At 45.8% G+C, this 27,331-nt stretch overlaps 2 protein-coding genes across 3 annotated transcripts in view; both read left to right on the top strand.

Moving 5' to 3' along the window:
• The first annotated feature begins 496 nt into the window (after window positions 1–496).
• On the top strand, window positions 497–9,859 carry EDEM2 (ER degradation enhancing alpha-mannosidase like protein 2). Its single transcript, XM_086853318.1, has 11 exons — window positions 497–721; window positions 790–900; window positions 979–1,018; window positions 1,355–1,460; window positions 2,460–2,585; window positions 3,248–3,459; window positions 4,598–4,739; window positions 5,015–5,139; window positions 5,787–5,931; window positions 6,978–7,099; window positions 8,000–9,859. Exons 1-11 carry the CDS (start codon window positions 603–605, stop codon window positions 8,489–8,491), a joined length of 1,740 nt encoding a protein of 579 aa, XP_086709444.1. The 5' UTR covers window positions 497–602; the 3' UTR covers window positions 8,492–9,859.
• Window positions 9,860–10,898: 1,039 nt separating this feature from the next.
• The window catches only part of TRPC4AP (transient receptor potential cation channel subfamily C member 4 associated protein), a 35,187-nt gene continuing 18,754 nt past the window's right edge, over window positions 10,899–27,331 (top strand). Inside the window, exons 1-5 of one of the 2 annotated variants that reach the window (XM_086853317.1) lie at window positions 10,899–11,095; window positions 21,808–21,936; window positions 22,193–22,309; window positions 24,809–24,866; window positions 25,839–25,894. In XM_086853317.1, the coding sequence (XP_086709443.1) occupies window positions 10,964–11,095; window positions 21,808–21,936; window positions 22,193–22,309; window positions 24,809–24,866; window positions 25,839–25,894 (492 nt within the window). In that variant the 5' untranslated portion in view covers window positions 10,899–10,963. Of the gene's footprint in view, window positions 11,096–15,518; window positions 15,712–21,807; window positions 21,937–22,192; window positions 22,310–24,808; window positions 24,867–25,838; window positions 25,895–27,331 lie in introns of those variants that run through there. The other variant, XM_023939996.2, reaches the window with a different exon arrangement.

Below are 27,331 nucleotides of genomic sequence, written 5' to 3'. Positions count from 1 at the left end.
CCTCGTCCCACACGGGACCTGCACCTTCCCGGCACCTTCGTTTCTATGGGAGCGTCACCGCACTCGCTATAGCTTCATTTATTTATCTCAGGCTTTGGGGCTTGACAGCAGCACCCAAAGCACTGCCCGCTCCGCCACTGCCCCGTGCCATCCAGCCGGCGAGCTGCAGCCTCCGCAGAGGTACGGCACGAACAGTGCCGGTGACAAACGCCGCGGCCAGGGCCGCACAGGCCGCTGAGGCGGCAGCACCGCCCCGGGAGCCGCCAGAGGACCGCGGCTCGCTCCGCGGCCCACACCGCACCGGCGCTGAGCGCTCCTCGCTCCCATTGGCTGCAGGGGAGGTGGGGCGGAGCCAGGGAAGCGGAGACCTATTCTATTGGCTGGTGGGGGCAGCAGAGCGGGGCCGGGTGGGGGCGGAGACATCTTCCATTGGCTGGCATGCTGTGAGGGGCGGGGCTATGAGAGATGAAGACCACTCCCATTGGCTGGAGGGGGAGGAGGGGCGGGGTCAGGGCTGAGGCGGCCCTGAGGGCGCTTGGGGACGGGGAGCGGGAGGGTTCGGGGGGCGAGTCCCGGTGAGGGGCTCCGGTGAGGGTCCGGCCATGCGGGGCCCCGGCTCGGCCGTGCAGCGCTTCCTCGGTCCGCTGCTCTGCCTCTGGGCGCTGCGGCTCCCGGTGGGCGGCGGCGCGGCCGCCCGCGGGCTGGACGTGGCTTCCTACCGGTGAGTACGGAGCGGGCGGTGCGGGGCCCAGCCGGGCCGGGGCTGAGCACGCCGTGCTTGTGCCGCAGGGAGCGGGTGCGTGCCATGTTCTACCACGCCTACGAGCACTACCTGGAGAGCGCCTTCCCGTACGACGAGCTGCGGCCGCTGACGTGCGACGGCCAGGACACCTGGGGCAGGTAAGGGCTGGTCCCAGAGCGGGGATGGGGATAGGCCGCCCCCTCCGCCGGGTCTCACCTCGATTGTCTCCTCCGCAGCTTCTCCCTGACCCTGATCGACGCCCTGGACACCCTGCTGGTGAGTAGGAGCCAGCTGAGTGCCCACAGCCTGCTCAAGGCCCCTGTGTGCCACCTGTACACCTGGATTTTATGTGCTGGTGCCAAAAGTCAGTTATTCATTGACCTGAGAACTTTCCAGTTCTCTTTGCATCACGCCTTGGAAGGGTTGTCCCTTTCCTGACACCCTCTGGAGTAAAGACCTAAAGTGTGTGTGAAAAAATCATGAAACTGTCAGTCGGTTTTTTAGTAATATCTGTAGTTAATGATTTCAATAGCAAAACCAAATTAAAATCAGCCCCAGATATTGAACTGCTCTTTGTTTTTCCATGAACTCTAAGCCTGATTCTCTCTGCAGATCTTGGGAAATGTTTCCGAGTTCCAGCGAGTTGTCAACGTGCTGCAGGAGGGGGTGGACTTCGATATTGATGTCAACGCATCTGTCTTTGAGACAAACATTCGAGGTGAGGTGGGGTTTGTGTTGGGTTTCCTTCCTGTACAAGTCTCAGAGGTGAGGAGGTGGTCAGAGAGGGTTTGGAATGCAGAGTAAGAGGACGCATAAACAGAGAGAAAACCCCAAACAAACATCACTTCCTTTCAGTCTTTGCACACCCCTTTTTGCTTCCTGTCTTTCAGTATTCTGGTGTGAGGTTTTCAGCTTTGGAATAAATATATTTTTTTCTGAAAGCATCCAGAGTTTATCCTATCGTCTTTTGTATACTCCTTTGGAGTAGAGATCCTCAATTTTTAGGATTATTCTGGTTTTTTCTTCAAAATCACAAAGACTTTTGGAGTCCTACTCCCTGAATGCCTGACTGCTTCAGTGACACCCAGCTAAAAGACACTGTCAAGGCACAAAATTGTTAGTTATGCTTTTGTTGTTTGTCCTGCCAACTACTGCTGTGCCAATTTCTGTAGCAGTGTAATTTCTCTGTGGTTGTTATGTGACAATAGACAAGCCTGTGAAATAACTAATATTACCTAATATAGCTGTATTAGCTATATAAGCAATAGCTAAATACAGCTAATTACTCACAGCTGGTGTCACACAGAAATTCTTGACTCTTCCTAGAAAAAAGAAACATACCATAGAATCTGAGAGTGGTTTAGGGGGAAAGGACCTTAAAGATCATCCATTCCACCCCTGACATGGGCAGGGACACCTTCCAGTATCCCAGGTTGCTCCAAGCCCTGTCCAACCTGGCCTTGGGCACTTCCAAGGATCCAGGGGCAGCCAAAGCTTCTCTGAGCACCCTGTGCTCACCTGGAGGTAAGAATTTCGTACCAATATCCCATCTAACCCTGCCCTCTCAAACTGAAGCCATCACCCCTTGTCCTGTCACTCCACACGTTTCTGCTGCCCTGCAAACAAGCAACAAGAAACAGATCACTCTTCTTTTGTGGATTTGAATTAGAGTCATTCCTCCCCACATGGTGTAATGGATTCTGATGTGTCCTTGCAGTGGTGGGAGGGCTCCTCTCTGCTCACCTGCTCTCCAGGAAGGCTGGGGTTGAAGTGGAAGCAGGCTGGCCGTGCTCAGGACCTCTGCTGAGGATGGCTGAGGAAGCAGCTCGCAAACTGCTGCCAGGTGAGCCCCTGTCTGCTGTGTGTCACTGTGCTGGGGGTCATGAGCTGGCTGCTGCCTCTGATGGGAGATGCACTGCTGGATGAGCCAGCTCAAAAACCAGTCCTGTGGTCCCTGAGCTCCAAGCTCAGTGCTCCAAGTTTAGTTTGTAGGGAAGATGTTGTTGTATGTGTTCATGCCAGGTGCTGTGTGCTCGTTGCTTACTGAGGGGAAATGTATTTAATATAAACAATAAATAAAGGCTTTGAGGCAGCAGCTTATAAAGACAAGAAGTGCTCCTTATGGGCTGCAGCTGGGTTGTGTGCCCTTGTGGTGTGGCACTGTTCCCGTGTGTGTACCCATGGAGTGATCACAGCCCCACTGTTTGCCCTTTGCTGGCCAGTGTGTTTAGTGACCACCTTGCTTGTGCTGTAAAAGAATGTGGGAATGCAGTCTGCTGCTCTGGCAAGGTGGAAGAGATGCCCAGGACCTCCTCAGGACTGTGTATACCTTGGGATACCCTCTCTGACTCTCCCAGGATCACACCCTACTTCTCATTTTGTTCTCTGCAGTTACTCCAGACCCACTTCCTGCCATGTGCAGTGGGATGTGAGGCACGTGTTTGCTGGAGAGTCTGTTAAACACAACTCAGAGCACTTCTGTGACCCCAAAATTCTGTGCTTCAGCTTTTCAGACCCCAACTGGGATGCCCTATGGTACAGTGAACCTGCTGCATGGAGTAAACCCTGGGGAGACCCCAGTCACCTGTACTGCTGGAATTGGCACGTTTATAGTGGAGTTTGCCACCTTAAGCCACCTCACTGGTGACCCAGTGTTCGAGGATGTTGCCAGGAAGGCTTTGAAGGCACTGTGGAAAAATCGCTCAGATATTGGGCTGGTGAGTGAGGAATGGACTTGGAATGTGCTGGGCTGCTTTTTGTGTAGCTTGTGGATGCAATTCTAGGCATCAAAAATCATCAACAGAGAGGAGATAGAATTGGATAAATATCCACGGTGCTCCTGACTGGGCTGAAGGCTCATGTTTGACATTGTTCCTGAACACCTGCAGCATCCACATCCCTGCTTTACTGCAGCAACCCAACATTATCCCATTGTTCTGGCCCACACCAGATGTGGCTGGGACACAAATGCCTCCTGCTGGGTGCTGCAGCTCTTGTGACAGCAGCTGTAGCAGATTAAATTAAAGGTCTGTCTGATGCCTGGTGGGACAAAGGCCTAGGGAAGAGAGCAAGAGCCTGGCAAGTGCACTGAGACATTACCAGCCTGTACAGCTCTGGTGTTCAGGAATGGCCAGAGCTGGCAGTTTTATCTCCATGTTCCTTGTCTCCTGCTCTTTCCTGTTGCTGCTTTTATAACCTCTGTGAACTCTTGATGTTGCATATGTGAAGTAAAACAGATTTATTTATGCCTTGTGTTTATGGCAACAAATTACTCACAGGCTGTACGAAGAAATGTTTCCCTTGGTTTGCTTTGGGGTTTGTTTATTTTTGATTTATACTCCAAATCCTTGATCATTGCTGGCTTTATTTCATGTTTGCTAAGAAAGACATGATTGTGTATTCTTCATCAGCTGGGTTTGTTCACAGGCTGAAGAGTGCCAGCATCTATTTAAATATTAACATGGCAGCTCTTGTGCCTTTGACATTCTTGGCCTCTGTCTCTGTATCTGCACCTCTCCATCCTTCTGTACACTTTTGCAAGATCAGAATTAGGACCAGACACTTCATGTAGAAATTGTGCATTTTTACAGCAGCATTGTAATGTGTTGTTTTGGCCAGTGAAGCTTTGATGTAGGAAGCTTAAAATGTTTATTAGATATATAAAATACATTACCAGCATAAGAGTTGTATTTTCTACAGTTTGTGCTTCTCTAATGCAGATAAATGTGTCCTGTAATGGAGAAAATACTGGTTGGAATGGACACTGCCTATCTGTGGAACTGATGGTCTGAAAAAATGAGCAGGATTTCTTGTGTCACTTTAAGTCCCTCTCTCCTTGTCCTTCACTCCTTCCAGGTGGGGAACCACATTGATGTGATCACTGCCAAGTGGGTGGCCCAGGATGCTGGGATTGGGGCAGGAGTGGACTCCTACTTTGAATACCTGGTTAAAGGAGCCATCCTCCTGCAGGACAAGGAGCTGATGTCCATGTTTTTAGGTGAGTGTTTGTTTTCTGTGGGAAGGGGCCCAGCACCTGTGGCAGGATGAGATGAAGGATCTAATGGGGCACATTCAAGACTCTACTGAAGGCTTTGCTGTGATACTTTTGAACAGTCTGTGATAACAAAGTTACCAAAGTGAGCACCCTGAGAAGTCATTGAACATGGCTCAAGTGAAAAATAAGAATTTTCATTCATAAAAATAAGCTTTTTTCTTTTTTTCTTTTGTTGTTGTTGTTACAGATGGCTTACCTACCCATCTGTTTCTTTACAGAATATAACAAAGCTATCAAAAATTACACCAAGTTTGATGACTGGTACCTGTGGGTTCAGATGTACAAAGGAACGGTGTCCATGCCTGTGTTCCAGTCCCTGGAGGCATACTGGCCAGGCCTGCAGGTAAGATCTGTCATAGCAGCAGCATCTGGTGATTCTGTTCATCTGTTAGGGGCTGGTCTTCAGGAAAAAGATTACAAATATAACCCTCATCTGTGCAGGTTGAAAAGTTTGATTTGATCTCTGGTGAAATCTGCAGTAGCCTGAGCCTATAGAAGATGATGTTGAAGAAAATGTTGATTTTATCTACAGTCTCCCATTCAGCATGATGGGAGGGAACTTTTGTTGTAGCAAACTCCACTGATGCAAGGAAAAAGAACCTCACACCTGATTTTCTACCACCTCACAAATGTTTTATTTGTGTGAATTTTTTCTCATCAGTATTCATGTTTGGACTGAGACTTTGTTTTCCTAAGAGATTGGATGCTGTGATTGACTAAACATTTGACTGAAGAAACAGAGCCTTCTTTAAAAAAAAAAAATCAGTCTTCATATTATTTCAGGTGTGGGAATGTGATCCACCAGAAAAGCATTTTTAGTCTTACCTGTTCTTTAGGCATCGTGCCCCAGTGTCAGTTACACCACTCAGAGCTGCTGAAATACCCATTTCTGTCACTGGATATTTCTTCACCTATAGCAGTGTTATTGCATCAATTCCTGGGCTATTTTTTTTTCACTCCCGTGTTTGTTTGCTGTTTCCTGTCTCTCAGAGCCTCATTGGGGATGTAGATAATGCCATGCGCACCTTCCTCAACTATTACACGGTCTGGAAGCAGTTTGGGGGCCTGCCTGAGTTCTACAACATTCCCCAGGGATACACAGTGGACAAGAGGGAAGGATATCCACTCAGACCTGGTAAACAGAACTGAAATTAAAAGGGACATGAACTCCTGCTTTAGCTCTGGTTGGGAGATCAAATGTTAGTTACACCACAGTTTCCTCCCCAGTTTTGCTCTGACTCAGTTCCTGCATGGATTTGTGCAGGGATTTCCAGAGTTAAAGCTGCATGTTTTGTTTTCCCCACTCACAAAGACAGGAAGGAAACAGGAAGGAAACCATAGTGTTACTATAGAAAGGTGGCCTGGTAAGGAATTTTGTTCACAGTGTGGAATTTGACATGTTTAAGTGTTAGATTGTCTGGCATGGGGTGCTTCGGCCATGTGAAATGTTAAAGGGACTGCTTGTGTCCTTTAAATTGAGGAAGTGAAAGTGAGTGTGAATAGACTGTTCCAGTTCTGCATCGAGGAAGGATTCTGTGTTGTCTGTGATACTGTAAGGAAATTAACTCTCTTTTTTTCTCATTTTTTACAACTCTGACCAAAAGAAAAAAAAAAAAAAATCAACCTGATCAGTGTGTCCATAAATGTAAATGAGAATAAGTAAATTCCTTTTGGTCTGAGTGTTCAGGTGACATCCACACTGGACAAATCTACCAAAAATACTCATCAGCCCTAACTATCAAAGGTGTTAAAGTATAAAGATCAGTTCCTTTAATAATTAAACACTGTGGTACTTACGTTGTCTGTATAGAGTATTTCCACTGTATCGTTTAAAAACTGTATTTTGAGGATTGAATTTCTTTTCTGTAATCCTTTCCAGAAGCATTTTTTTAACTTTGACAGCTGAGTATTAATCTTTTTGTCTCTTGCTTCTTCTCTCCCCCTCGGTGAATGTGGGAGGGAGCATTAGTCACTCTCACCTGAGCTGCTGCAGGCTGGTTAGAGGGAATTTCTTTGTAGCACATCCTTAGGGAAAGGAAAATCTGTGCTTGGAGCCAGGCAAGCCAGGCTGTTCACCTGGTTATGCTGAAGTATTTTTAAATTAGTTCAAGGAATAGCTCATCTTTGCTGTGTGTATGGTTTGATAATCTTTGTGCTGGCAAATGTTTGGGTGTTTTGCAGAGCTGATTGAGAGCGCGATGTATCTGTACCGTGCCACGAGAGACCCCACGCTCCTGGAGCTGGGGAGAGACGCCGTGGAGTCCATAGAGAAAATCAGCAAGGTGGACTGTGGGTTTGCAACTGTGAGTGCTAAATCATCTGCCATGGCAGCTGAAGGGCTGCTAAAAAACAGCTTTCAGAAGGTGTTCTGATGAGTGATGTTTTGCCATTGAGTCAGGCAATTGTTTTGAGCAAATGTGATATTTTTCCAACAAGCCCCTTGTTTTTCTCTGTGAAGCTACTCTGGTAATTGCTGGTCACGTTTCTGGTCCTAGCTTTCTCACCGTGGGTGAAGTTCTATCATGGGCTGTTGCCCCAGAGCCCAAAACATGGGAAAGCACCAGAAGCTTCTCCTGCATTTCTAGTAGGTGTTGCAGCTGAGCAGGAAGGCTCTCCTGCAGGCTCCTTCTGCCAGGTGTGTGATTTGGCTTTCCCACTATATGCCTTGAAAATCTGGTCAAAACACCTGAGAAGTGCAGGGAGTGATTTCTATAGTTACTTAATAGAGGATTTCAAACATGCTTCAAGCTCTGTTTTACAAAAAATTCTTTAAAAATATTGGGAGTAAGTAGGTAAAAGCATTATGACTTTTTTTCTTTAATGGGGAGATGAAGGAAAGCTCTTCTTCTTGGCCATACTGAACTGAGGGTGAGCTTAAGTGTTAGGAAGAAATTGTTCCCTGTGAGGGTGGTGAGGCCCTGGCACAGGGTGCCCAGAGCAGCTGTGGCTGCCCCTGGATCCCTGAAATATCCAAGGCCAGGCTGCTTAGAGCAGCCTGGGACAGTGGAAGGTGTCCCTGCCCATGGCAGGGGGTGGAATGGGATGGGCTTTAAGGTCTCTTGCAATCCAGACCATTCTATGAGGGTGAGTTGGTGTCATACTGTGCTGTTTAACTGAATTCCAAGTTGGTTTTACTTTTCTCCCTAAATTCATAACTTACTGAATTCAATGTAACTTAACCCACACTGTTCCTTCTCTTGTAGATCAAAGACTTGAGGGACCACAGGCTGGATAATCGCATGGAATCCTTCTTCTTGGCTGAAACAATCAAATACTTGTACCTGCTGTTTGACCCAGACAACTTCATCCACAATGACGGCTCAGACTTTGATGTGGTGGTCACACCGTACGGGGAGTGTGTCCTCAATGCTGGAGGGTACATCTTCAACACCGAGGCTCATCCCATCGACCCTGCTGCCCTGCACTGCTGTAGGAAGCGCAAAGAAGAGCAGTGGGAGGTGGAAGACTTGATGAGGGAATTCTACTCACAGAAAAAAACCAAGAAATTCACTTTAAAAAGAGTTCCTGACCATGGTGAAGGGGAAAATGCCAAAGATCCCAAAGATGCCTCTTCAGAGAAACCTGGAGAGAAGAGAAACTCTAGGAAAAGCTCACACTCCCTCCTGAGCTGCCCTAGTCAATCTTTTAACTCCAAGCTTGCAGTACTGGGACAGGTGTTCCTAGATAACACCTGATCCTCTTTGCATCATTGGTTTAAATTATTGAACTCATTTCAGATTCTGGGAATATATTTTTATAGTTTCATAATGGAAAGTGTGGTACCTCACAATGTGAATTCTATTATGAAGTGAAAGAACTTCCCATTAAATTCTGCTACTGCTCCTTCCTAAGCCATGACTCGGATACCATCTGTTAATGCTGTTGAGCTGTTGATCTCAAAGCAGCTGGTTGCCTGAATATCAAACAGGTGTCCAGAAAAAGAAAGTTCTGCATGTTAAAAGTACCTTTTTTATTGCATTTTGTGAGTTTTACAGGCTTACAGAAACACTCCAGCTTACTTTGTTCTACAAAAATGAGCCCGAGCTTCTCATCATAAGGGGAAAAGCAGGAAGTACTGTAGCTTCACTACCACTCTCTGTGTGCTCCATCTTTATCTTTGTCCACTTTATAAACATGTAGTTCATGTTGACAAATTGCTGCCCAGTGGAGAAAACTTATTTATTTTAAGGTGAAGGCTCAGATTTGTAGCTCTGGTGTTTCTGTTGGGCATGAAGGATGGCATGGGGGGAGAGGAGCACTTGGAACATGGGGAAGTGCTCAGTTCCCCTGTTTCAGATCAGTGTAGGTCAGTGTTTCCTGCCTGAAAACCACTTCAGTAAAAATCCAGGTAATGTCTGGACAAAAAACTGAGCTGGAGGGTGGACTGGGAAATGTCTGATTGATTCCTCAGTGTAGCTTGCTTTCTTTTTAAAGAATCTAACATGCTTATCTTTTTTTTTTTCCCCCATTTCTTTCCTCTTTCTAACTTCCCTTTGGGCCCCACATATTTCAGTGTACCTCAGGCAGTGCAGCCACCCCCGAGTGCCCCAGCTGGGCTGAACATCAGCCATGCACAAGGCTTGGGTGGAAAGGGGATTCAGCCCAGGCTGAAATTGCAACTCTGCCTTGGTGCAGCTGAACAGATGTTCACGAACCTCTCAGTGTTCAGCTGACTGGGCACATCCAAACCTTTAAATACGTTATTAGTGTCTTTGCAACAGGTGCGAGCAGTGACCAGAAAAGGAGGAATCAGCCAACCAAGAGGTTTTTCTCTCTAAAGGAAAAACAAAAAGGGGGGCAGAAAAGTTGATGGACTTTCTTCAGGCCTGCTGGAAAGTGAAGAGCTTGGAGCAAGCTACACACAACCTGCAGTTACTTGAGTGGGCTAGAGGTACAGGATAAATAAATCCCTCTGAACAGGGAAATGCTTAAGTACAACTGGGCCAGTGCCCACTCTGCTGCTGTGTGATTGCCTTGAGAAAGTAATTTTTTTGTTGTGGTTTTGACCTCTACTAGTGCTGTAAAGTTAAATAAAATTTGCATTTTATCCTTTGGGGTAGAAATCCTGTTGCAGTTGTGAATGAGCTATGGTAGGAGATGCCTGTAGTGTTGGACAGGCATATTGAAAGGACTGGGAAGCTATAGAACTTCTAGTTGTGTCCTTCTTTCCCATGGCAGCTGGGACAGTGCAGGAGTTCTGCATTGACACAGCCCTTGCAGCCCTTCTGAGAGAGGAGCACCCAAAACCAGGCATTGTAGGACAGAATGAAGCTCTTGTTAGTGGCTTCTTGTTCTCACCATAGGTTCTGTTCTCGCTTTATTTTCCAGCTGTTTATTTAATCTGCAGAAAATAAACACCTTCTCCAACAGCTTTGCTCAGTGCTGGGTCAGGTCCTGAAACTCAGCATTGTCCCAGCTGTGAGGTAGAGGAAAATTACAGGATGGGGGCAGATCTCCAACTCATGAGATCCCTCCTGACCAGGGCATTTTGGTCTCCTCATCCAGGAACTTCTAGCAGCAGAACCAAGGGGTTGTAGGCTTGGGAGATGAGGTTGTTCCTCAGCATGGCTGGAGCTGAGAGAACCCATTTGTCCCTGGCTGCTGTGAGTAATTAGATCTTGCTTAGACTCCCAGATTTGTCTGAGTTGGAAGGCACACACATGGATGATTGAGTCCAAGTCAGCGGCCCAGACAGGAACTGAAACTTCGGTATTATGACCAACTGAGCTAATCTCGGATTAGTGCTGTGGGCTGGGTGACTCAAAACAACACAGAACAGCCTCAACTGTTCCTTGTTCCGGTGTTCCATCTTACCAAGCCTTTATTTTAACAAAAACGAAGTGTGATCGGAGTTCTCGGTGCGCTTTTCTTTAAACGGAAGACGGCGTGGCTGGGCCTTTGTGGCTGGGCCTTCCTTGGGGGAAATGAAGGCAGCCCGGTGCCGATGAAGGCAGCCCGGTGCCGATGAAGGCAGCCCGCTGGCAGTGGGTTGGGGGCCGGCGGGAGGCAGCGCCGCGGGCAGGGGCAGCGCGGCGGGGCCCGGCGGCCATGGCTCCCCCCACACGGCCCCTTCCGGCCGCCATGTTGGCGAGGCCGCGCCGCGGCTGCGCACGGGGCGGAGCGGGCCGAGGGGAGGGAGCGCTGTTTGTGTCCCCAGCGCGGAGGCCATGGCGGCCGTGGCGGGGGGCGGCACGGGGCCCGGCACCGGCACCGGCGGGGCCCGCGCCGCGACCACCAACATCTTGGCACAGCTGCGGCACGGGCAGCTCAGCGGCCGCGGTTTGACCCGCGGGGCGCAGGTAACGCGCTGCGGGCCGCCCGTGGGACCCGGGCCGGGTGGACGAAGCGGGGAGGGCCGCGGGGCCTGAGGGGGCCCGTGGGGTTTGGGAGCGGGGGGTGCAGCGCCTCCTTCCCGGGTGTCTGGCGGAGGTGCGCGGCCGGGGAGAGCCCGGCTGGCCTCGCAGGGCCTGCTCGGGGAGAACGGCCGCTCCCAGCCCGGGCTGGGCGCTCCGGAGCTCCCCGGAGGTGCTCGGGCTTTGCCGCGGTGCTGGAGGGGCGGCCCCGCTGGGGTGTCCCGGGGCCTTGGTGCTCCGCGTGCCGCCTCCCCGGCCTCGGCCGGGCTCCGGCAGCTCCGAGAGCAGCACGGGCATTTCCCAGCCGTTCTCCGCCTCTTCGCTCCGTGTGGCCTTCCCTGCGAAGAAAGGAAGCTCTGCCTGGGACTGTAACAATGCAGCATCGAAATTTAAACGTATTTCCTGGACAAAGGCAGCCTCGTGGTATTAGGGCTTAGGAGACATTTTAGCTCTGTAACGCAGGTCGTTTTATGAGAAGCTGCTCCAGATCTGTTTCTTGTCATCTTTCCCAGTTGATGATGCTGGGAAATACCAAGGAATGAAATCAGCTCCTTGCCCCGGGCCTGTGCCTGTCGTGTGCTGATACTGGCTTTTTTGGAAAAGCTGCTAAAGGATAATGGACTATTAATTTATTTTTATGGAGAATAATTGGCATTTTCCTTGCAGATTAAATGCAGAATGGTGCAAAGACTTGGAAAATGAAACCTGAGATAAAGAACTTGCATTCAGGTGCTGATTTACTGAGCTGAATTATCTTTAAGAGAGATCAGATGGAATAAAAAATGGTATTTCTTTAATTCACTAGTCCAGACAACAGCATTTTTCTTTGATAAACAAGGACTCCGAGCAATTATTAAGAGATTTATTTCATGCCTTTTTGGAAGTACCTAAAAACAGGCACCAGACAAAATGAAGAGAATAAAAAGCAGTTCTATTTATTGAAGGGCATTCAGGTACATCCAGGACAGATGAAACCCCCCAGGGGCTGCACCCAAAATGGACCAGGGGTCATGGGGGTTTCACACTTTTATAAGTTTGGTTCACTTGCACATTGGGGGTTAATATTCCAGCTTCAGGTAATGAAGTAATTTACCCCGAGTTTGCTGCCCCTGACTCACTTTTGTTTCCATCTCTCAGGCCTGAGTCAGTGAGGTGTCCTTGATTGCCAGGCCTGGAGAGGAATTGTTGTGTCTGCCCAAACTGGGAAAGCAGCAGCTCCCACTGTGTGTGGAGTTTAGAGTTATACACTGAGAAATGCAGGGTTACAAATAGATGAAAAATATAAAAGCTAAAATTCTAAGGTATCGTGTTCAACATGAATATCTGTGCCTTGTTCTACAGCAGAGAGGTAAAAGAGCAAATGTTTTTTTACAGCTCTTTTGTCCTTACTTTGCTGCTTCCTCAGCTGCTTGGTTGGTTAATCCTTAAGAAGAGCCATTAATTTGTATGAATATAAACCTGTACTGATTCCTTTCCTTGGGATTGTTTTAGGAGTGGATTTCCTATTGCATGTGGACAAACTTTGTCTCACTGCCTTACCTGTCCACCTCTGCACTCTTTCTTTCATGCACATCTTCAGCCACTGCAATTTCAGTCAGGTAAACCAATAGCAACCTTATGCACCTCTGTTGTCTCTGTAATGGTGCTTCCACCTCTGGGCTTTGGTTTGCTTGAAAAATTCAGTGCTACTGTTTTTATTTTGGGCTTTTAAGCTTTTATAGCAATCAAGGCAGCTTCTGCTGGTTGCATACTCCTTATAATGCCCAAGAATGAGGTGGTGTTTTTGTCACTGGGGTTTTGTTTTGTTTTACTTGAAAAATCTTGGCATCCTTGTGCTGCCCTGAGAGTTAAAGCTTGGACATGTAATGCTCCCAGCACTTCATAAATGCTATAGGAGGATGTTTTAAATCACTTTGTGTAAGAGCATGGAGTGACAGAACAACAGAGAATGGCTTCTCACTGCCAGAGGTTAGATGGGATATTGGGAAGAAATTCTTCCTTGTGAGGGTGGGGAGACCCTGGCACAGGGTGCCCAGAGAAGCTGGGGCTGCCCCTGGATCCCTGGAAGTGTCCAAGGTTGGATGGGACTTGGAGCAACCTGGGATAGTGGAAGGTGTCCCTGCCATGGCAGGGGGTGGGACTGAAAGAGCTTTAAGGTTCCTCCCAATCCAAACCATTCTGTGATTCTCTTACACTAAGGCAGGGGGAATAACAACTCCCTGAATGATTTTGAACTTTATAAATTCTATGTCTTGGTACTTTTACCTTGAATCAATTTTTTGTTTGTAGACAATCTAAATATAAAACACTTCAATGTAACTTTTAAAGAATCCCAAGGCAGTTTTGCCTGCTTTCTTTTTCTTTTTTTAAGTTCCGTGTTTTATCAAAACATCCCCTGTTTTTGTGCAGTTGACTCCTCAGTTGCAGCATGGGAGTCCTTTCTTGATTTCTCAACTGATTTGCTCCTGCTGAGCCTGAGAGCGGCTCAGGTTGCTGTGTTGGGGTGTAGAGCAAATCATGAGAGTGTCCTTGAAGCTCTTTCTATCTGTGTTTTGGAAGGAAGTTTTGGGTCATGTGCTGCCTGGACTGCACTGCTGGTGTCCTGTAGGGAGGGGAAACCCTTCTCAAGGTGTTAATTCAGGGAGATTGGGAAACACAGTTCCATGCTGGAGTGCCTGCCATGGGCAGCAGTGGCATTTAGCCCTGAACAAAGCTTTGTGTGCTATTCTTAGGTGATCTCAAGATCCATTTTTGTATGAGGAAAGTAGGGGCTTAGCTGTGAGCTGGGAAGGATCACTGTTGACAGGCCTGCATCTAAAAGTTCATCACTCTGATCTTACAGGGACATAAAAGCAGTTTTGACAGCAACAGCTCTCTGAATATCTGGCAGTTTTGAGGTCAGCTGAGGCTCTGAAATCTGGATCTCTGCATGTTCCTGCTGTGCTCACCTACCCAGAGCCCTTGGCTTCCTTGCCAGTTGGTGTCTTGCTTTATTATTAATAATAAATTATTCAGAGAAGGGCAACAGAACTGGAGAGTCAGTCATATGAGGAGTGGCTGAGGGAGCTGGGAAGGAGCATCAGTCTTGAGAAAAGGAGGCTCACAGGGAACTTCTGGCTCTGCACAACTCTCTGACAGGAGGGGGCAGCCAGGTGAGGGTTGGGCTCTACTCCCAGGTTGCAAGGACAGGACAAGAGGAAATGGCCCCAAGCTGAGCCAGGGGAGGTTCAGTTTGGACTACAGGAGGAATGTCTTCCTGGAAAGGATGGTTCAGGCATTGTCAGGGGCTGCCCAGGGAGATGGTGGAGTCCCCATCCCTGGAGATGTCTAGGAAACAACAGGACATGGTGCTCAGTGCCCTGGGCTGGGTGATAAGGTGGGGATCAGGCACAGGTTGGACTCTATGGTCTTGGAGGTCTTTTCCAATCTAAATGATTCTGTGATAAGAAGTTGATTAGCTAAAGCAGATTTCAGTTGATACTGCCATTATTTGTTCCTGGATCTGTTTTATCCATATTGCTGGCATCAGCTGCTGCCCTGCACACAAGCCTCAGTCTTGGTATCAGATTGCATAACCTTGGATCAGGATTTGCCCTGCCCTGAGCACAGAGCCAGTGCAAGGGGCTTTGCAGGTCCTGGTGAACCAGCAGCAGAATAGCTTTCCAGAAGTGGCACATTTCTAATATGGAAGGATATTGCTTGTGAGGGGCCTGGTGTGTTGTCCTTCTCAGGGCACAGCTGTGCCAAGGACCACAGGCTCTGGGGTGAGGTTTGTGCTGCTGTTCCTTGAAAGCCAAGAACGCTCTGGCTCAGCTGATCAAGCTCAAATCCGCTTAGCAAGAAGGTACACACTTCATCTGCTGCAGGCCAGCTGTGAACAACGTGGATGTGGCATGAAACCACAAGATATTTAGGTGCAGCTCTGGGAATCTCTGTAGACAGAGCAGTGTAATAATGGACTGACCAGGGATTTGTTGGCAAACTAACATGCTCCTGGTGCAGTCCCAAGAGCTGAGCGTCAGCACTGCTCTCACCCTCATAGGATTGCCAAGGCTTAGCTGAAACAATCAGAATGGAAAAAAGGAGTCCATTTTTCCATCTGTATTTCATGTTTGCTATCCCTTGGAGCAGACACTTCCCTTAGCAGGACAGTCCCTATCCACTCTAAAAAGTGCTCTGTAGAAGGAAAACATTTTCTTCCTCAGACATCCAGATTTCCAACTCCTGCCATTACAAGTTATCAGCAGGAGTAGCTTCCTAACCCTGAGAAAAGATTTTGGTGTTGAGTCAGCTTTTTGTTCCCTCCTTACAACAGCACCAACAAAACAACATTCACGTGAATATAATCCACTTGAGTAGCTCTAATTGTGTGGGTGTTAGCAGGCTTAGGCCTCTTCAGGGGAGGACAGTGAGGGTGTGTTGGAAAGCCTGGACATGCTTTTATTATGTAACAGGACCAGAGCTCTGTCTTGCACTAGAAATGCTCAAAAAGTGGCTGTGTTGGACTTAAGCTGTGTTGGTGTCTGATTTTTTTTGTGTGGCTGAAGCTGAGTGAGAAGAAGGTAGATGTGATACTCGTTCTCCCTTTGCTTTTTCTTAGATAGCCCTACAGATTTTATTTTTCTGTCTAAATGAATTAAAGAAGAAACTTAGGAAGTTTAAAGGTAAAGTAGTAATTGAGAAATTAATATAATTTTAATATAATTATACATATTAGTTGATCTATTTTTCTCTGAGAGCAAGGTCAGCAAAACAAACATTAGTAGCTCTGTTCTGATGTGATAGATCCTGTAGTGGGTTTGGAGAGCTGCTGGTGTCTAAGGTCTGTGTTGGAATTGCCCTGCTCTGGGAAGTGCTGTGGGGATTGGAGGTTCAGGAGACCTGCTCCTTGTCTTGATAGACCAGCTCTTCTTCCAGTTCTGGTGAGCAGAGCTCTAGTCTGGGAGCTCTGGGAATGGTTAGGCCTGGCTAGAAGCTTTGGCATGTTTTATCCTAGGACAGTGTGTCCCTGGGTTCATTCCTGGCTTTTGGGCTGGCTGGAGAAGGGATGAGGGGCCCCATGCAGGGCTGGGGAGGATGGAGAAAGGGAATCTAGCTAAAGGAATCTTGATCTGCACTTGAAGGATCAAGGAGCTGGAAAGAGGCTGGACATAAGTGCACTTACACAGACTTCTCCCAGCAGTTTCCTTTGAGGATTAATATCTGTGGGGCTCTGCCCTGTTTTTGATCAGAGCTCAGCTGGTGACTGACCACAGTGTGTTCTGCCCCGGAGCTGCAGGGCTGCAGTTCTCAGCTTCTCCCTTGGAATGCTTTCCAGAATCTCTCCATGGGCCAGCAGCTGTGTTCCTGCAGATGCTGTTGTGTTAAGACCAAAGCTTGCAGGGTCATTTGCCTTGGTTAGAGGCACGATTGAACTTGTGTGAGGAAGGAGGTGGCTTAGCCAGGCTGATGGATGGTTGTTAGGAACTGGAAAGGAAAATGCAGTACAGAGCTGGATGGTGGGGCACTCCCCGAAATCCTGAATAATCATCTTCCTGGTAGTCTATCAGAAGTTACTTCCTAAATTATTACTGTTTAGAGGAAAATTAAGTATATAATTGCACAAATATTAGTTTCCTGAGCTTTTTAAAGGTACAGCTTAAAAGGCTTGAAGGAAAGGATGTGGAAAGGCTTCAAATTTATTAAAAATACGTAGAGACCGTGTGCTTGCATATCTTTGTCAAGATCCATAATCTTGTGCCTGTTTCCTTTGAGGACATTTGAATATATACTTCAGAAGTGGTCATGGAAAATCCCAAGAATGGAAATTCAGCTTTTTTAAAAAGCACTTCCAGTCTTAATGTATGGTTGCAATGAGAAATTGAATTAAAAAAACCTTCTAAGTGATGTGTCATAGCTGTGAAGTCTGTCACGGCAGGAACCCTTCAGTGCTGCGAAGGATGCCTGGACACCTGAGTCACTGGTTTTGCTTTCTGAGAGATGACAGCAAACGCCCTCCTGTAGCGAGCACTCATCAAGACAGTGAAATGTTTGAAGGGTAAAATGTGAAACAGAGACACAATTCTATCAGGAAATTGTTGGCTCTGCCCTGGAGAGCAAAGGGAGGATTAGCTCCTGGTATTTCTTTGCTGTCACCATTGCTGGGCCTTCGGTTGGCAGTTTTGGGAAGACACAGGGAGGTGTCACTGACCACAGCTCAGCACAGGGGTGGAGGCAAGCTTAGGAAAATCAGAGGTTTGCTTTGTAGGGCAAGGAAAATTGTCACAGTGTGGAAAAAGAGGTGGGAAGGAAAATATTCTCTGAAAGAGGAATGGATTTGGGAGCAACTTTAGCTCCAGGAGATCTCAGGGCAGTAAGAAATCTTTTGGCAATGCTGGCAGTACAGTGCTGGGCACTTGCCAGGGCATGGACACAGCAGTGGGGAGGAGCTGCCCCTGTGCTGCTGGAGCAGCTGTGCCTGGAGGACGAGCAAAGTGGAGGGGGACAAGTGAAAGGGAGACTGGACTGATCAAGGGATGGATTTAGGCAAATATTAGTGTATAACTTCATGAAGATTCAGGTATTCATAATTATTTATTGTCCGTCATGCAAATCAATGCTGTCAGGGCAAGTTTAGGCTGGATATTAGGAAAAAGTTCTTTCCCAGAGGGTGCTGGCACTGCCCAGGCTCCCCAGGGAATGGGCACGGCCCCGAGGCTGCCAGAGCTCCAGGAGCGTTTGGACAGCGCTGCCAGGGATGCCCAGGGTGGGGTTGTTGGGGGGTCTGGGCAGGGCTGGCTGATCCTGTGGGTCCCTCCCAGCTCAGGATATTCTGTGCTTCTTATTCTATAATTGAAAATATTTAAAAGACAATTGGATTAGAAGGAAATTTAGTATTTAAAATAAATAGTTGTGTGCAGTGTCTTTTTTCAGCCCATTGTATACTGTCAAGGAAAATTATGCACAAAAGTTATTTAAACTGTGTAGTTGGAAAGTGTTCTTATGGTAGTTAACAGTCTTTGGAGTCTGTGTCAGTCTCCTGGGAAATCCTGAGCTCCATTTCCATGGGAGTCTAAAGAGAAAACCACTCAGTCTGTTCTACCTTGCAGTCACGGGTGGGCTGGTGACACATTTTTTATCACTGAATTTAAATCCTCTCCAAAGGTCTCTGCTTGCCCTTCCAGCAAATCCATGCTGGCTGGCATGGCTGGAGCAGGGGGATGTGGATGGTCCTGGCCAGGTGGTGATCACCTGGCTGGGGAGCAGCATTCAGGAAAACCACGGGTGTAAAACCAGGATTGTCCAGTCAGCTTTGGACTGGGACACAGCTTGGGAGCTGTGGATGAGCTGGTTTGTGCTGCTGTGTTTTCAGGGATCTCCTGGAGCAGAAGCACCCCGGGGAGCCCCAGTGTGCCTTCCTCGGGTTTCTCTGTGAGCCAGAGGTGGATGTGTTGTGGCAATCTGGGAAGTGACTGTGTGGAGTCCTGGTGTTTGTCCCAGTTTGGTTTGCTGTACCTGGCTCTTAGGGAGATTTATACGCCGCTGCTCTTGTTTTCCCAGGAAGTGATCCTTACTGTGTTGTGTCCTAACACCAGTAAGGTGTGACAATTCCAAACCCAGCTGCCAGCACTTAGGGAGGTCCTGGCTTTTAATGGATACCTCTTCCAGCTGGGCTGCTGCAGCCTCTACTTCTTGCTAGATTTTACCTAACTTCTTGAGTTTTGTTGCAAGATTTCAGGTCTTTTATCCATGGCTTTTCAGTGAATAAAAAATATCAGTGTTGGATTGCATTTTTTGTGCTTGAATGAGACCAAAAATTCCACAGAGGAAAGGAGACCCAAAAGACCCGGTGCTGATTTTGATGACTATTCAGTAAAATCTCCCCAAAAAGAAAACCATTTTTGCTTATAAATGAAAAGCATTGACTAGCTGCTGTTATGGAAAATAGGAGATGCAGTTTTTAACCAAAATGGCTGTGAAGAAAGACAGCTCCACAAAGTCTGATTGAATTTTAATCCCTTCCCAGAATCCAAAATCTTTGCATTGGCAAATACCACCCAGCCACAATGGAAATATCCAGAGCCAGGGCAGCCTCAAATACAGAGCAGGGACCACAAGCCAGAGCTTGCAGTGAAACCAAAGACATGTTAAATCAAGAGAAAGAAAGCCTTTTCTTTTATATATTTTTTTTTCTTTTGAAAGCAGTTATATGATGATGAGAGCAAGGAAATGTTTACTTCACTCTTTCAGAATTTCAGTTCTGAAAGTTTCCTGTGGCCACCTCTTGGAGGCTGGGGCTGGGAGAGGAAGCCCTGCTAGTACAGAAATGGGAGTGGAGGTGGCTCAGATGGATCCTGCCTCAAACCAAGAAGCATACATGTGATTAACAATGTGGTGTTAAACCCAACACGAGGTTTTAATGTTAATTAAAGGGTTTTGGACTTTCCTGAGAGCATTTAAGTGCTGGATTCTGCTCTGTGCTACTGGAACCTGAGATTGCAGCCTGTGCACGTCATCCCTGCCTGTGGTATCTTCCACATCAGTTGGAGCTGGAGAGTTGGACTCTTTCCCTGGCATTTTGCTGCATGTTCTTTGCACTTTGCCCAGCAGTTAATCCCGTTCCTTCCACTGCCTGTGGGTTTGTTCTCCTCCCACACCTGGGATGTGGCAGTGGTAGAGCTCCTTTGGCTCCCTCTGTGCTTGGTATCTCAAGGGGAAATGGAATCTGTGACTTCCAAGGAGCTGACCCAGAGCCCAAATGATGAGAAGTCATTTTGGCTTTCTGGTTTGGTTCTCTGCTATTTCTCCTGCTCAGAAGGAAACTGTTTTACTCTCCAGCAGTGCTGGTTGATTCCTCTGATTGAGAAATCAGAAAGCAGGGAGAAGTTAAAAACTGGAGAGAATTTTATGTCCCAGGTGTGCTTATGCTGCTTCAATCACTTGGCTTGTAGAAAGAAAACCTGGTATTTCAAGACCCTTGAAGTTCTTATTTAGGTAAAAATTTAGGTATTTCATCAGGAAAAGAATCCTAAGTACTTGGGAATCTTACAAAGAGGGTGAGGACCCACATCAGCTACACTGCCAGGCTGAGTTCTCAGCTTGAATCAGGTCTCTGGTCTTCTGTATAACAAGCAGAGAATAGGGTTAAATTCTCAGTCAGAATTTGCAGTATATTTGCATATAATTGTCTAATCAGGAATTGAATGGCCCTTTGGAATTGTGCACTGAAATGTGTCTGAGAACAATATCTTGGCTGAAAGAATAAGAAGCGAGATTTAAGCAGGTGGGAGGGAAATGTCACCTAAGCACAGAAGGGTGCAGAATGAGAGCACCTTAGGAGTCCAGGCTGAGGAGTAAGAGCAAACCCACAAATGTGCCAGGGAGGCTCAGGCTGGATGTCAGGGCAAGGTTCTTCCCCAGAGGTGCTGGCACTGCCCAGGCTCCCCAGGGAATGGGCACAGCCCCGAGGCTGCCAGAGCTCCAGGAGCGTTTGGACAGCGCTGCCAGGGATGCCCAGGGTGGGGTTGTTGGGGGGTTTGGGCAGGGCCAGGGCTGGGCTGGGGGATCCTGGGGGTCCCTCCCAGCTCAGGGTATTCTGTTTACTAAGGTTTGCCTTGAGGTGCTGACCAGAGGATTGGAGGGTTTTTTATTTGTTGTTTTTATTTGGAGGGCACATAAAACATTTGTAAACCCAGCCAAAAATCCTGCTGTAATTGTTTGCTTTACCTTCTCCTGTGCACAAGGGTAAGTCCTTGTGTTGGGGTTGGTGTAGGTACCTTCTGAAGTACCAGAAAAGAAAGGAGTTAAAGTTTGGTCAGCATTGACTGGGTGATGGATTTTAATTGAATGTCCTAAGCTCCTCCTTGACAGATCTCCTGGCATTAACCTAGAAGTATTCAGGCTTCAAAACATCTTCTGTGGATTTTAAGCAGAATATTTTAGTCTTGTGCTGCTACTTTTATTTTTAGGTGTTAAACATAGTGATGAAAATAGGATTTATTTTTTTTTTTTACTTTAGGGAAGAAGGAAGAACATTGAAGAAAGTTTGGAGAGCTATAGTAACGAATGCCAAGTGTTCTTTTTTTGTGGTTTCTCAGGATAATGCCAGCATTGTTGTTCTGCTATTTTAGTTGGTGATCTCCATTTACAACCAGCCCAAGACTAAAGAGGGAATTTTCTATCTTCGATATGTTCCTGCTTGTAAATCTTTGTGGTTTGGGTCATTGCTGTGACCAATGACTTCAGGAACTTGGCTGAGGAAATATTCCTTTCTAGCTGAATGCATCAAGTAATGAAGCCTTTCCAGCCTCAGCATTCTACACCTTTGACCAGTGTAATTTGAGATAGTGTCAGGGCACCCATTTCCTCCTCCACTGACCTGTCAATTTGAGTTCTGCTAATGGAATTGTTTAGAGGCTAATGTGTTCCCATTTAAAAATACACAATCAATATAAAAGTACAGAATGAGATTATGTACTCTAAATGACATCTGCTTTAAGCCCTGTGCTGCTTAAGATATTTTGCATCTGTAAAATTCTGCAGCTACCTCTCCTGGATAAATTGCTGCATGGAAAAAGGTACTGGATTTTGCTAGCTCTTTTCCCAGGATGGTGATAAGGCTATTTTCCTGGTTATGAAGTATTGGACACATGGGAATCACTTTTTTTCTTTCCTTGCAGATCACGGAGGCCTTGCTGAAGGAAAGGGATAAACAGGCAAAATGGAATGGGATCCCCTTGCTGTTGCAGAAACTGTATGAGCACAGCCACCCAAACAGCGACTTCTCCCAGTGCCAAAGCATCCTAAAGGTAATGGCTGCACCCTTCTTCCTAAAGCTTGAGATAGTTTTGTTGTGGCTTTCTTTAAAGTCTACTGTGATCATACTCTATTCATTTTTCAAGCTGTCTGCATGATGGTATCTGTCCAAAATTGGCTGGTAAGTAAGAGCTGGGTATGCAGGTAATGATTAGTCAGTGGATCACACAGATAGAGGAAGATAATTGTTTTTACACTGATGAAGAATTTTCTTTTTGAACCATCTCTTTATTTTTTCTCTACATGCAGGAAATTTCTCCTCTCCTTTCAATGGAAGCCATGGTTTATGTCACAGAGGACAGAAAAGCTGCTCAAGAGTCCAGTTTCCCAAACACATACACATTTGACTTGTTTGGAGGAGTCGATGTAAGTGTGGCTTTTCAGTATCAAAAGATCTGTATGATAATCATCCTACTCTAAAATCTCTTTAGTGAGGTCTTTGAAGCATCTAAAGGCAAACTACAGAATGGCTTTACCAATTTAGTGTTAAGCATTAGATTTCTTCCTCTTTCTGTTAATCAGAATAGGAAAAGGATGTATTTTTCAAGGTATTACATCCAAAGTGAGGTGTTTTGTTCTTATATGATACGGAATGCCTGGCTATTTCTTTATTCAGTCTTTTTTTATCTTAAAAAAAATGAGACTTTTAGTTCTGAATGAAGACAGTTTCACATGATTCCTGGTTGTGTGATAAAATAACACAATTGGCATTGGAGCAGTGAGAATTTCACTTAACACTGGGGGGGTCTGTGGCAGTTTAAGCACTCCAAGGCTTTGTCTTAACCATGTTGTCTGTGTTTATTGCTTCATCTGTGGCAAAGTTTTTAAACAAAACTGGAAGATTTCTGTGGCCATCCTGGCAATTTGTTATTTTGTTTATTTGCATGAATTCTACATTGCACAAATACCCATTTGCTCAGTTTTATGGTGCCCTTCTCTGGCTTGGCTTTCATTAGAAATGTATGATTTTTATTTTCCAGTGAACTAAGTGACACTCTCTTTTTATTTAGTTTAACTAAACAGATTTTGCCATTTATTTCTTGTCACACTTAGCTTACTTAAAGCTGCTGTTTATGTTGTTTTGAAATGAGCACTGCTTTGGTTGCTGCTGTCAGTTGAGGGCAAAAACCTTCAGCTACCCAAGCAAATGAGAACACTGTGAAAATATTTTAAATTTCCCTTGTTTTTAAAGGGAAATAGTGGTACTTCTGTAGAAATTATTTTAATGTAGTGCACAGAATCTGTGTGTATTGGGGACAAGTTTTTGGTTTGATTGGCTGGGGCTTGGTTGTTTTTTTCTCCTTGGGCTGGAGATGGTGAGTATCAGATCCACTGTAATTACCTGGTGCTATGGTCAGAGATTTGGCTGATAAAGTTGATTTTAATGTGATTAAAGGCAGTGATGGAAGCCAGTGCTGTGTGTTTTCAAAAATCCTACTCTAGGGTTTGAAAGGGAAGAAGTTGGATCTGCTGGTGCTGTGTGTGCCATGTGCTGATTTTATGTTGTAATGTTTTGGGCAGTGGAACATGAGTAACTTTGAAGGACACACAGTTTGCAGTGCACACTCTAGGCTACAATGTGTGAGAGTTAAAATATTTTTAAATTCTGACAGCCTTTACATCTAGGAAGAACAGAACCAGCTCAGTGGCTCCTTCCTTTATGTGAATCCATGTAAAATAAGGCCTGAGGGTGCAAATACACAAATCTCATAGATTTTATATCTAAATGTAACCCCATCCCAAAGAACACCATCTTATCATTCCCTTTCTGCTCCTTCTGCCTCTGGTGAGAGGCAGAAAACCCAAGAATTAAAGCATAAACCTATAAACCCCAAACTTTGAGGTTTGCTTCTCCTAAAACATAAGCCATTAATATGAGATCTGTATTACTGCAGTCATTTTTCTCTACCCTATTAATGCTACAGCTGCTACTACAAATTCTGCTAGAAAATATAGATTCCTCTTAAAAGTTGCCTATTTATTTCTTTATTTGTCAGTGCTTTTAATGTAGTTTCCAGTGATGTCAGGTGGTTTTCTCTGTATCTGGATCAGTAGTTCATTAAAAGAAGGGTAATGTTAAGATGAGACAAATAGATCAAGTTGTAAGCTCTTAAATATCTTGTGAGTTGGCACTGACTGGGTGATGCCTGCATTGCTGTTAACAATTTTAAAATTTTTTATTTTAATTTTAAAACCACTGGCATTTGCAGTAGCTCTTGCAGAAGTCATCAGTTCCTTCTGTTTGCCAGCTTTCATTTTTAAATAAAGTGCTGTTTTTTCAAATGTTTTAAGGTAAACCAGTAGAACAGACTAGAGCAACTAAAGATCAGTTGTACATCAGTCAGAACCACATTCCTGATCTTGGAAAGCTGATTGTCCATTCATTAAATAGAAATATAAATGTGAATATACATACAGGGTGCTACACACAAGCAGTGGCTTTTTGGAGCTGCTAAATTCTATCTGGACCTGAAATGTTTTTGAAGCCCAGCAAGATTTAGGGAAAGCCTTTGCAAAATTTGCATCTCTTTGCAGATTATTGCTAAAGATTCCTTATTTTAAGAGATGTGTGATCACCATCCTTGATGTTATCTGGAGGCATGTGAAATTACACTCCTTGCAAGCTCAAATTCTTTAAAATTTGCCAGTGGGAGACTATTTTGTAGAGCTCTCACTGTTTCTTCAGGGTAAATCCAACTATTATTTGTCATTCTGATTTTGACACCAGTGGGGGTTTGATTGTAGAGCCTTCATTATTCACCTCTGTGACTTCAGCAGGGGCAGGTTTGGGTTTGTCACTGACAAATTAATTGGTTATTTGTATCTCAGTGATCATTCCCTTAATTCTTTGTCTTATTTTTACAGCTTTTAGTAGAAATTCTCATGAGACCAACTCTTATTACACAGAAAAAGAAGCAGAAAAGTAAGTAAATAGGTGGTTTATATCTTTTTCTTTTCCCCAATTTTGCCTGGTGTTTCTGTTTCAGACAGAAATTGTTCTATTTTTCTGTTATTCTCTTTCCATCCCAGCAATTTCCTGTTGATTCATTTAGGAGTGAATCATTGGTTTCTTTGTTCTCTGTGGTACTGATTCGTGCTGGGATTTGGGAGCGTCACCTGTTTCTGGCACAGTTCCGGAGATTCACGCACTCAGCACAACACACTTGACTCAAAGCACTAAATCTGCAATCAGTGGAAACTCTTACTATTTCTGTGGCTACAGCTACAGTGAAAAATTATTAATAATAAGCCACAAAGCATTGTTTGTGTAATGGGAGCTACAGAGATTGTGAGATGAGTAGCTCAGGAAAACAGCACACTTTTTGTTACGTGACTGCTCATTTCCACATTGCTGTAAGGAGAGGGGGTGCAGTGGCTTCAGCTCAACTTTCCTGCTGGAGCAGCTTGGCTGCAGTGTTTTCATTTCCCCTGTTTGGGATTCTGCTGGTTCCCCAAGCCCTGCTGAGGGAAGGGAATGTCATGGTGCACCCTGTGCCTGCCAGCCAGGGAACTTCAAAGGTGAAGTGACTTGAACTGGAGCTTTAGGCAACAGAAGGTCTGTAGTAAAAACATATTTTAAATATTAAAATGCTGCGGTAAAGCAGATTGAAAGATTTTCTATGAAGTCCAGGTGCTGAGAAAACAAGCATGAGTTTCCAGTGGAGAAAACTGCATGAACTGTCATTTTTTTCCCCCATACAAAAATAATTTAGCATGTGAACAGGTTGGATGTAGAATGTTTCTTGTGGCTTCAATCCCATAAAGCATTTGCACGAATGCTCTGAGCTGGCAGCCTGAAATTGTCACCTATCCTATAGCTCTCCATGTCCCTCCCACAGCCACTGGGGTTCCTTGGCAGGGAATGGCTGCTGACTGTCTGCTCTCTCCTTTGCAGTAAGTGATGACCTCATCAAGGACTGTTTAAGCATACTGTACAACACCTGTATATGTGTAAGTACATCTCTCCTGGTCACTTTTTGCATGTGCTACTTGATAAGACTACAGACTCTTTGAAATGTAATTTGAACTTACTCTGAAGCTTTACATAAAAATTCCTTCAGTTAAATACAGGATCATTCTCTATTTTGATGTATTGCTCATATAATTTGTTTTCTGAGCCTCACTGTCATGCTGAAGTTTCCTTGTTTGGATCTTTCTGTCTCTGTCTTTCCACTGAAAGCTGTGCCAGCCTTTGTTACGTTCCAGCTTAAAATCTGAAGCTGGGAGTGGATGCCTGTTGAGCCCAGCTCCAGCTGGTCTTGTTCAGAACTGGGGCTGGCAGAGGGTTTTAAATTTGATCCTGCAACTCCATGTGCTGGATTTTAGTTCAGTTCAGTCTTTGCAGATCAGTGCAAAGGAAGGTGCTGTGTTAAGGGCCTCTGCAAATACCTTGTCATTAAAATCCTGAAGCTAAAAGCAAAGGCCTCAGATTATGCATGCAGGGAACATTCTCAGGATTGTTTACTTCATCACACACCTCATTATGCCATAACCTAGGGAACATTATTTAACAAAAATTAAAAAAAGAGCCAGTTAGTGGCTTGGAGCTCTTCCAAAAACATCAGTCTAATCTCCAGAGTTTGAGTCTTACCTAGATCATGTCTCACTGATTAGGATCTGTGTGCACACGGGAGGGGGAAGAGAGGGAACACTTTTTTCCTTGGCTTGGATGATTTACTTTTTTAACTGCAGGTAATGCAACTTTTGCAAACTAGATGTTCTAAAAAAACAATTTTGCAATTTCTAGACTAGCTGCTCTGTTTTAATTCACTTTGGTATTATTGCTGGGATTGGATGAGAAGTGTCCAGGATCACAGAAATGGTCTGTGGGCAATATTAGCTGTTTTAATGCTTATCTGCAAATACTGGGGGATTATCTTTGGTTCTGTGAATACTTGGAATATGTCAGTCATGGATAAGACACAGTTTTGCAAGCAGTGGGGATGTAGTTGTGAGTTCCAGGAAAGCCTGGCTGTGCTCTCAGCAGAGCTCAGAGAATGAAGGGCAGCTTTAAACTTGGGTTTTCATGCCTCAGCCTGACTTAGGAGTTCATCACCCCGTTCTTTTATGCCAATGCTTGACGTGGGTTGCTCAGACAGAGCAGTGCTGAGGGCTCAGGAGCTGCTGTGTGTGCAGCCCATGGCAGGGAGCTGATCACATTTTGTATGGCAGAGCAGAGCCAGGTCCCTGTGGTGTGTGCCCAGGCAGGGAGGGTTGGCTTTAGACTCAGACAAAGAAACGGCTGCCATGAGCTGAAACCTCATCCCGGCAGTGTTGCCGGCACCACGCTGACTTCAGACAAGGACTGGAGATGGTTTTGGTTGCCACAAACACAGCATTTCCTGGTTTCAGGAGCAGCTGGCTCAGCAGCACATCACCTGTAGGGCT

The sequence above is a fragment of the Cyanistes caeruleus genome, chromosome 16 (assembly GCF_971803275.1).
Source record: "Cyanistes caeruleus chromosome 16, bCyaCae1.hap1.1, whole genome shotgun sequence".
Classification (NCBI taxonomy): Eukaryota; Metazoa; Chordata; class Aves; order Passeriformes; family Paridae; genus Cyanistes; species Cyanistes caeruleus.
The sequence above is the reverse complement of the archived record's forward strand: the minus strand, read 5'-3'. Positions and strand labels throughout refer to the sequence as shown.

Coding starts and splice junctions, on each gene's coding strand:
- EDEM2 (XM_086853318.1), top strand. CDS start 603: ATGCGGGGCCCCGGCTCGGCCGTGCAGCGCTTCCTCGGTCCGCTGCTC. Junction 722..789: donor CTGGACGTGGCTTCCTACCG/GTGAGTACGGAG, acceptor CTTGTGCCGCAG/GGAGCGGGTGCGTGCCATGT. Junction 7,100..7,999: donor TGGACTGTGGGTTTGCAACT/GTGAGTGCTAAA, acceptor CTTCTCTTGTAG/ATCAAAGACTTGAGGGACCA.